The sequence below is a fragment of the Anneissia japonica genome, unplaced genomic scaffold (genome assembly GCF_011630105.1).
Source record: "Anneissia japonica isolate Jap-2015-1 unplaced genomic scaffold, ASM1163010v1 scaffold1594_len1068242_cov183, whole genome shotgun sequence".
In the NCBI taxonomy this organism is placed as follows: domain Eukaryota; kingdom Metazoa; phylum Echinodermata; class Crinoidea; order Comatulida; family Comatulidae; genus Anneissia; species Anneissia japonica.
Window position 1 is genome coordinate 434,521 of NW_022722535.1, and position 10,218 is coordinate 444,738.

The 10,218-nt window shown below is 34.3% G+C and overlaps 1 protein-coding gene across 1 annotated transcript; it reads left to right on the forward strand.

Annotated features, from left to right (window-relative positions):
- Window positions 1-974: 974 nt before the first annotated feature.
- LOC117111902 (histamine H2 receptor-like) lies at window positions 975-3,809 on the forward strand. The gene is made up of 2 exons (XM_033254929.1): window positions 975-1,132; window positions 2,207-3,809. Exon 2 carries the CDS (start codon window positions 2,465-2,467, stop codon window positions 3,434-3,436), a length of 972 nt encoding a protein of 323 aa, XP_033110820.1. The 5' UTR covers window positions 975-1,132; window positions 2,207-2,464; the 3' UTR covers window positions 3,437-3,809.
- The last annotated feature ends 6,409 nt before the right edge of the window (window positions 3,810-10,218 follow it).

The window sequence follows — 10,218 nt, forward strand, 5'->3', positions numbered from 1 at the left end:
GCGAAATGTCGTGTGAGTACATTTTTCTTAATATTTAAAATTAATTGGATCATCAAAAAAGAAAAACAACAGTTTTTCTTTTTTGAAGATCATAAAAGAAAAACAATTATTTAAAAATAATATTGATGATATTATTAATACTGTTAAATGATTTTTGTCCAATTTTAGCAGGCTGAAACATACACTTAACTAAACATACATTATTTTTTTCCCATACACACTTAAGGCAGAAATCACAGTGGGAGCTATTTTAATTTTGTTTGATGAAATGATATGCATAAAGATTTAAAAGCAGTGTTCGCTGCTTGTGGAATATGAAATTGGCTGTGATGTGAAAGCTACGGTGTATACTGTAGTTCGTAGGCCAAAATCTCTTGGTAATGGTCGAGACAATGTAGTCGACACAGTGAAAATGAATGGACAATTGTTTAGTATTGTAACTATAGTATCCCTATGACTAAACACACTTTTCGTACAGCACGATCTTTGAAAGATAAAAAGCAGCGTTGAATCTGGTCGGTTATTTGAGTAATGCAGTAATATAAAGTACGGTATGCCATATATACAGTAAATCAGGAAATTGTTTTAGAAGAATATTCGACGTACAGTATTATTATAATGTTGATTTCTCACAAATAATTTGATCATATTCAGTATAAATAAACGTAATAAGCATAGATTTATAATAGGTAGTATAGACCATCTCTGAATATATAGGTAGTATATACCATCTTTGAAAGTCCCTCTCTGGGCCCCCTCTCTCTCTCTCTCTATTGCAAATTCCTGGATCCACCACTGACATATCATGTTAATCTTCTCTACAGTCAATTAAAATCGATTCCAAATAGCCCCGGGAATATATATAAAAAAAAGTAATTGATCATATTTCGTGAGAAGAACGATTGGAACATGCCTCATTAATTTTATTGCTGGTACTAAGTAGTTGTATAACGCAATTTGACCAACTTAACTATAAAATAGTAATTATATGAAGAATGAAGTTTACGTATCAGAATAATCATATATGAAAATGTGGGTGTATACGTTTATGTGCGTCGTCAATACCAGACAGTGCTGTACAGGAATTACAACCTATACATGAATTTAAGACACAGAAGTAGTATGGGTTAAGGTAAGCTATTTATGCTTTAAGTTGTTTTATTCCGTAAATATAGAACACAAACTACAGGATAATTATTATCCCGTCATCTACTCTCTACTAAGTATCCTTAAAACGGAAATATCTTTACTTACTTTAAACAAATTTCACTTTTAGGCATTTTCATTTTTTAAAGCTTCAATTGTAGATTCTTGTGGATTTGTGTGAGAGAAGTCCCTCAAAGTCAGCCATGCTGAGCGGGACTTCCTGGTCCAATATTAATAAAGAAAGAAAAGAAAGAAGTATTTGGAAACGTACTGAGTACGATATTCAGTACGATAACATGTCAGGTAGAACAAAACATCACTCATATCCTGTCATATTTATTAATTTCTTCAAATTTGAGCAATGCAAACAGTGAATCATGATTGGAGATACTGCTCATTTTATGATGAACAATTGTTTTAGCTTATGTTTAGGTTGAGCTAATTAGGTCAAAATTATGCTGCAATTTAATAATTTAGTATAGGCACCTGATACTCACTAAGTGTCAAATGGGGCCCTGTTATGTTATGTTATGGTAATGAACGAATAACATATTATATTTTTGTCTGCATTAAAAGTATATATATCTGTCTCTTATACACATCTAGATGTGTATAAGAGACAGACCTATCAATGTGCAATTTAACTCTATATAGCATGCTAAAGCATCTAGGCTTTGCAGTCATTATTATTTAACTTGCTTCAGTACAACATTGTAGGCCTACATAAGCATTGTGATTACTATATACATAATACCTGTCTCTTATACACATCTAGATGTGTAAAAGAGACAGTAACATTGGTTGTCGCTTTGGAACTGGAATATATATTCCTATTGTTTATGTGGTTTAAGTTAAGCTTGGTTTCCATACAGCGTAATCGCAATCGTAAAGAAATTAAACGTCACATTGCCGATCGATTCACAGAACATCTAATGATGGGTTTTAATCAAATGTGTTTTACTTCTCGTTCGTTCGTTCGCATAAGTCCAAAATCGATCACAATGCAAGATCCATCTTCAGCCAACTTACAGTCTGTCTCTTATACACATCTAGATGTGAGAAGCTAACCAGCACTGTGAAATCAACAGGCTAAGAAGGTGAAAACGGCAGCGACTGAGGCAAATATTACATCGAAATCGCTGTTGAAATGGGCTTTGATTGTTGTTGCATTTTCATAATAATATCCTAATGACTTTTATAGCGAACTTTGAGCTTAGCTGTGGAACTGATTTTGATATTTAAATTTTTCTTCAGTTTACTGAAGCAAGAGATTAACTATAAGACCACATTCAATTTTCGAAGCATACAAATATTCGAAATGAACGAAACCGTAACTGACAATCCGTCAACTATTTTTAATATCATCAACGAGAGCCCTGTGTCTGGATTCTGTAGAATATTAACTCTGTTGATTGGTGTTGTCGCAATAGCTGAGAATTTAGTAACTGTGTTGATGTTATGTTTCGTCCGGCAACTCCGAAAATTACAAAATGTTCTGATCGCAAATCTTGCTGTCGTTGACTTTCTAGTTGGTGTAGCAACAACTTGGTTTGTGACGTCGCACCTATACCGCAGCTCATACAATACATATTCTCTGTTAAGCCTCAACTCGACCTCAAATGCAATGTTTTCTTTAATTTGGATATTTGCTGTTAGTTTGGAACGCTTCCTAGCTGTAGTGGTCGCTCCTCTTCGCTATCGGTACATTGTTAATAAATGTCGATTATTAATTTCATGTATTTTGATATGGCTATTTTCTATATGTTTCATGACCTGTATTTTGACAATGATCGCTTTTGGATTATATGATCCAAAATATCTACAAATCGTGTATTTGGTATATTTTTCAATGACTTGCACTGTCGGTATAGTGTATTTAATAATCTTTTCGTCTGTAAAATGTCAGAGTAAACGATTTCAGACAGGTTGTGTCTTTGGGGCTGCTCGGCAAGCCCGATTGAGGTCGCTTTTCTTTACGTTTGCTATATTATTTGGTATACTTTGCTTATGCTTATTACCAAATCAGTTATTCATGATGTATGTAATTAATAACCAATCACCAAATATTGTTTTTAGTCTAGATAACACATTTAAAGCTGTATTTTACGATATCAATCACATGCTACTGCCACTAAATTCAGCGTTGAATCCATTTGTGTATTGGTGGCGTATACCAGAATTCCGACAAGCATATACGGGTGTTTTCAGACGATGTAGGCCTAAATTAAAGTGTTGCTCTGTAAGAAAACGTAGTTCTGTCAACCTAGATACTATTACAACCAGTTTGTAAAATGATATTTTATCGACTCTACTGTACAATCATTTTCTAGATTCTAGACTGTATGTCGATTGCTTTGTCGAAATTAAGTCCTTATAGGAGGTACGCCTTTGTCCTCGCCTTCTGTAATGTATCAGTGAGTAAAACAGACAAAACAGAAATCATGGTGTTACATGAAAACGTACAAAGCTGAGAAAAATCGAAAAAAAAATTTATGATATTAATAGGTAAAAATGCTGAAATCATTAACCCATATAAAGATCTAGGTTTCGTTTTCTAGTTATGCTGAATATTGTCATAGAATCTTGTTGTTTAAAGTTCAATAAAAAGCAATATTTTTCATATTCTGTTAATACATGGAAACTTTTTTTATTTTAAGGTTTTGTTTATCCTAACATATGGATAGCTTAAGATAAATTATATGGTGATCGAAATTTAATGATCTTTCGTTTTCAAAGTTACATAATGTAATGTATAATTACAAGAAATAGATAGGAAATAAAGTCTGATAAATATTGTTTTGTCAAATTATTACTATCAATTATGCTTTCTTGTCAAGGTTGGTTCATTATTTTATTTTCTCTTTTAGTTCGTATTCTTTCATGTTTTTTTATGGTCAGGGGTGGCGCCAGGATTTGCCGGACGTGGGGGGGGGGGTGCGATATCCCGACAAGTGGTCAGATTTCTCGACGAGAGCAAAGTGGGCGTGGTCGAGCGTTGCTTAAAAGGCTCCAAATGGTCCAGGGGCGAAGCCCCCGAAACTTTTGACAATTTAGGCGGTTTTTCTCCCCGACGGGGGCCCTGGCTCAATCGCCCCCGCCCCTGCTGGCGCCAACCCTAGTCATGGTTATTTTCTTAAATGACAAACTGTTAGTAAATAAATAATAAATAAAAGTTGGTGATGAATGATTCCACGTATCTGCTTACTCTTGACTGATTTTTATTTTTTATATTCCTATTGTTTATGTGGTTTAAGTTAAGCTTGGTTTCCATACAGCGTAATCGCAATCGTAAAGAAATTAAACGTCACATTGCCGATCGATTCACAGAACATCTAATGATGGGTTTTAATCAAATGTGTTTTACTTCTCGTTCGTTCGTTCGCATAAGTCCAAAATCGATCACAATGCAAGATCCATCTTCAGCCAACTTACAGTTTATTCGTCCTGCTCTATCAGCCTCAGGCATGCCTCTTGGGGACTTGTAGACCTCACAATTATCTATGACTTGCTTGATGTTTTTTTTTGCTCTTTGCTGCAGAAAATTTATTCAAAAATATTCATAATATTCAAATCATATTATTTACGATATCATAATAAAATAACAATTTATGTTCCATTTTTCAATCCATCTTTCATTTGTAAATAAAGACATATGATATGTTATTACAAATAAAGTGATATTATTAACAAATATCTATCTTTCACTCATTTTCTATCATTTTATATACAGTAGGTCTCATGTGCCTGTTGTGTTATGCTTCAATACATGTTATAACATGTTTCCATTTATTTAGTGCTCTGTCTTTATTTATCATTTTCTGTAACTTAATTTTATATACAAGATCATTGATAAATATAGGGTATATGTCTGTAGCCTTTTCAACATCGGTGTTTGCTACCAAGAAGGCAGTCCTATAAATAGAAAAGGCTGCAATTGTGTGTGTTTCTTCTAATATTTGTTATTTTATCTGCAATTAGCTTATAAAACGTGAAAACCTCATGATGGTTAATACAAGATTTTATTCACAGATAACCAGAAAAGCTTAATCTCTTACAATCATTAAACATATATTTCTCATTTTCGACAACTCCACATAAATTGCAGTTAGGATTATCCCTTATTTTACACAAACATAACCTCTGTGTTGTAGGTAAAATACCATGTATCAATTTAAAGTTAAATTGAGCTAACCTATAATCTTTTATTTTGTTTTTTTACTTATTGTATCCAGACATTATTCCATTAATTTTTTTTTTGCCCAATGTTTTTTCCCTTAATAGACGAAGGTATGGTACACCTTGATTTTATAACATTGGTGTAGACATACTTGGTTTTTATTTTTCATAATAATTTTCATGCGATATTTTATGCTCATATTAGCAGCATGTCTCATTTTTTCTAATATATTAAACCAATGACCAGGTATAGCTCTTTTTAATTGAGTATACTCCGAAATCCTATTTTGCTTAATTTGAAGCTTATTTAATAAGATATCTGGGACAATCAAGTTATTTTTCGAATAATGTTTTTCACTTGTATTTGATTTGATGGTTTGTGGCTTTCCACAGTCAACAAATTTGGTGAGGATTCTGATCCCTATCTTGTGGAGGAAGAGCTTTGTGCGGCCTACACCAATCCCGTTATCTTCAAATTGATCCATTCTTTTCTCCCAAGTTCACATTCCTTGGGCTTGTTTGAAACTATTTCCTCCTTTGAAAATATTTTCCTTCTACGGTCTGCTAATAATTATGACTGTATACCGATCGCTTTCTTTATTATCATTATTATTATTATTAAGGCCATTAAACTTAAAATATGATATAGCCACACAATAGGATACATTGTTATTTCATATTCGTTTTCAATAAGGCAATTGATGGTAGAGAGGAGAAATTAAACGTTATATTGCCAATCCATTTAATCAAGACTTTTACAGTCTGCTCATAATTATTTTTATAGCGACCCTCTTTCTTAGTAGCGTGTCAAATTTTGAACTTACGTGTTTCTAAGTTCGTTATAAAGTACTGTATACACTTTGGTTACACAGATTTGATTATTTAAAAAAGAAGAAAATTTTGAAATAATAAATATTAGATAAAATTTATTACAATAAGATTGCTGTCCCTTATACACATCTAGATGTGTATAAGAGACAGGTGTATATAAGTAAAAATATGAAGGTAGAATAATGTAGGTAGAGGGCTCGATGGTAATCCAGAGCGAATAATAACAAAAAAGTGACGTTCAATAGTAGATTGATTAGACAATTTATTTGTACACCGATTGGCAGACGACTGACATTGCGTGCAAATAACTTTTAAAAAAAAACAATTCAAGCAGGACTTCTGATGTTGATGTTGAGATATTTTTCGTGATGAGGATTTGTTTAATGACTTATGCATTACTTGTATGTAACAGTAGACTGTAACTAAATACAGGTCTCCATCTAATTAAAGACCACTCCAATTACAACCCGCCTACAATTAAAGACCACTTTATTGTGGTCCCAAATGTCTATTATTCTAAGTAGAGAAGATAGCTGCTAAAGACCATGGAAACTCTGGTCCCAAAAAAGTGGTCATTAATTGGAGGGAAACCTGTAATAAGTAACTGAGAAAACTATGAATGACAGGGTTGACATATATTATTGATGTTGTTGCAGCAACATCCAAAAACTAAAAAAATCTTAATAGACAAAATAAATGATTCGTGCGTTTGACACTCTAGTCGTTGTAGCAACAATCTGGTTTGTGGTATCACGCCTACTTTGCAGCTCGTACGAGTCATCATCAATCAAAATGAATTACTTCATGTATATGTATATGATTCGCCTGCAGTGGATGATGATGAGTTATTAAATGTGGCAAAGACAAGCCAAACCAGTCACTCGTCGCAAATCGTGTTTCAGAGAAAATGGCTAAAACATGCTGGAATGTCAAATTTTTAAAAATCTAATTTATTGCACTAAACTAACCTTTATATATCTACACATCATTCTATGCTGTTATTTTCCCCATTTTCAATGTTAAAACAATACTTTTTAAGGATTTAAAAATAATTTCTGCATGAGAAATGCCTGAAACCATAAACTTTGACGGTTAATTTCTCATATATTGTGGGGTTAAATGCTTGTAACTTCATAAGGAAATGTCAGATTTGAATGATTTGTTTACCATTTTATAGCTATTATTTTTTACTTTCTAACACTGTATTAATAACTCAAAATCGATTTTTGCGACGAGTGACTGGTTTGGCTTGTCTTTGCCACAAATATTAATTTCCGGACTGGGTTTTCTTTGTTTGCTGTCCAGAATCCCAAATGAGGTGGTTTTCTTAGCTGAGAATGTTTTTGCACAATTTAGCAGCGTATGCTGAAGTGAGCGACTCGTGTTTTTCAGAGCCTTTCGTAGCCTTCTATGTACGACTTCAAAAAGGTAATTATAGCATTCGCGGACGTTGTGGTTAGACTGTGTCGGAAAATAACTTTGATTATTCAGAAATTACATTATATAAATACGCATTTATGGTTCTACAAAAATAAAGTTTTGAATACCAAACTGCAATGTTATTAAAGGTAAAATTGTTCATGGCTCTTTGAATATTCGATCTATCTACAAATTGTGCACTTGATATAATTTCTGTTTCTGTAAGACAGGAAGTGCCCATGACACTGAATGCACGGCAACTTACCTTCCAGGTCTGCTAGGCCTACTTGCCTATATATTCAGTCAAAGACCTGCCTACAATTACTTGTGTTACCTTAGATATCTAATTTAAAGCTGTATTTCAATAACTGAAAGAAAATGAATCGGTAAAATGATTTTATACTGTCAGTATATATATATATATATATATGGAATCACACTAGATTTTTAGTATATTTTTCGTCAGGTATTGCAATGAAAAAAATATATAAGTATACAAAATATATCAGATAAGCACGTGTGTATAAATTCCCACAAACTAGGCCAGTATTGTATTATTGTCTAGTTTTGAAAGATTGACATTTTTGTAGATCTTGGAATTTTGAGTTTGGGTTTTATTAGTTACTTATTGTCTGTGTTTAGTTTACTTATTGCACTTTGCCGTCACCGTCTATATTCTACATTCTACTGATATTTTATTTATCAAACTAGACCAGTATTATTATTTTCCAGCAAGATTTACATTGTTGTAAATCTTAGAAGTTTGTTTGAATTTGTGTTTTTACTGTAATTGAACTTTACCGTCGCCGTGTACATTCTACTGATTTTTCATTTACCATGATAATATTTCGGACCATTGTATTATTTTGTAATTATAGACAGGATTCAATAGGCCTATTTGAACTTGAGCAAGGGAATGAAATTTTCGAGAAAGCAATAGTTCGAGTCTCACTAATGTCGCGGTAGTTGTGAACTTGGTTTTCCTTGTTTTTTGTTTTTTTCTTCATAATTTATTATTTAAGTATTGTGGTGTTCCGTGTTTTTTTTTTTTTTTACTTTATACTTTTTTTATGCAATTTTACGATTACAGTAGTTCAACTTATGATTTTAATAATGTGGATTGCAGTAGGCCTAACTAATAATTTAATCACACAGTGGGCGACTAACTCATAATAGTGATAATATTTTTGTGATAGGAATTTGTTTAATGTTAGTCTAATTGTTGTTATGGAACGGTCCACTGTAACTAAATAATCATTAACTTAAAAAAGGAATCATTTTGATGTTGTGCAGCATCCAACAAATACGAAATAGACATTATTGATTGCAACTGTTTGGCGTTTGACGCTCTTGTCAGTGTAGCAACAATGTGGTTTGTGGCGTCACGCGTTCTTTGCATGCAGTGGACGCTGGCGTCAACCGGTCAGTTGATTGATTTCCGTACTGATTTGTATTTGCTTGCTGTGCAGATTGCCAAGGTGGTTTTCTTGGGTTCCTGCCCCCCAGCTAGCAAAGCGACGTTGGCCCAACGTTGGTAAACGTTGACAAGCGTCGGTAAGCGTCGGGGTCGGATATCTGACGTTGGTACGACGTTGGTGTTTGGTTGCAAAATTTGGTCGGAGAGGTAACGTCAAACCAACATTGGAATTTCACGTTGGCCTAACTTATGAATATATTTGTCGATTTTCCGATGTCGTCCCAACGTTGGTAAGCCGTCGTAAATATTCAGTCTGACTACGGACGTTGGTACAACGTCACGATTTGTTACTGGCCCGACGTCGGCAAACTTCTAAAAAGATGGTTGGGTACTACCGTTGGCCCAACGTTGGCTAGAGGTTGTAAATATTAGACGTGATTGTAGACGTTGTCTCAACGTCACGCTACGTTGTTGGCCCGACGTCGGTAAACCTTTGAAATGGTGGTTGGTTAAAACCATTGGCCCGACGTTGGTTAGAGGTTGTAAATATTAGAATGTGATAACAGACGTTGTCGCAACGTCAGAGTACTTTGTTGGCCCGACGTCGGTAAACGTTAGTGAAGGTTGGTTACAACCGTTGGGCCGACGTTGGTTAGAGGTTGTAGATATTAGGTGCAATTAAAGACGTTGTCGCAACGTCATAATACTTTGTTGGCCCGACGTCGGTAAACGTTTGAAATAGACGTTGGCCAGAGGTTCTAAACATTAAATGTGATTACAGACCTTGTCTCAACGTCACAGAACGCTGTTGGCCCGACGTCGGTAAACGTTTGGAATGGAGGTTTGTTACAACCGTTGGTCTGACGTTGGTTAGAGGTTGTAAATATTAGGATGTGATTATAGACGTTGTCCCAACGTCACAGTACTTTGTTGGCCCAACGTCGGTAAACGTTAGTGAAGGTTGGTTACAACCGTTGTGCCGACGTTGGTTAGAGGTTGTAGATATTAGGTGTAATTAAAGACGTTGTCGCAACGTCATAATACTTTGTTGGCCAGACGTCGGTAAACGTTTGAAATAGACGTTGGCCAGAGGTTGTAAATATTAAATGTGATTACAGACCTTGTCTCAACGTCACAGAACGCTGTTGGCCCGACGTCGGTAAACGTTTGGAATGGAGGTTTGTTACAACCGTTGGTCCGACGTTGGTTAGAGGTTGTAAATATTAGGA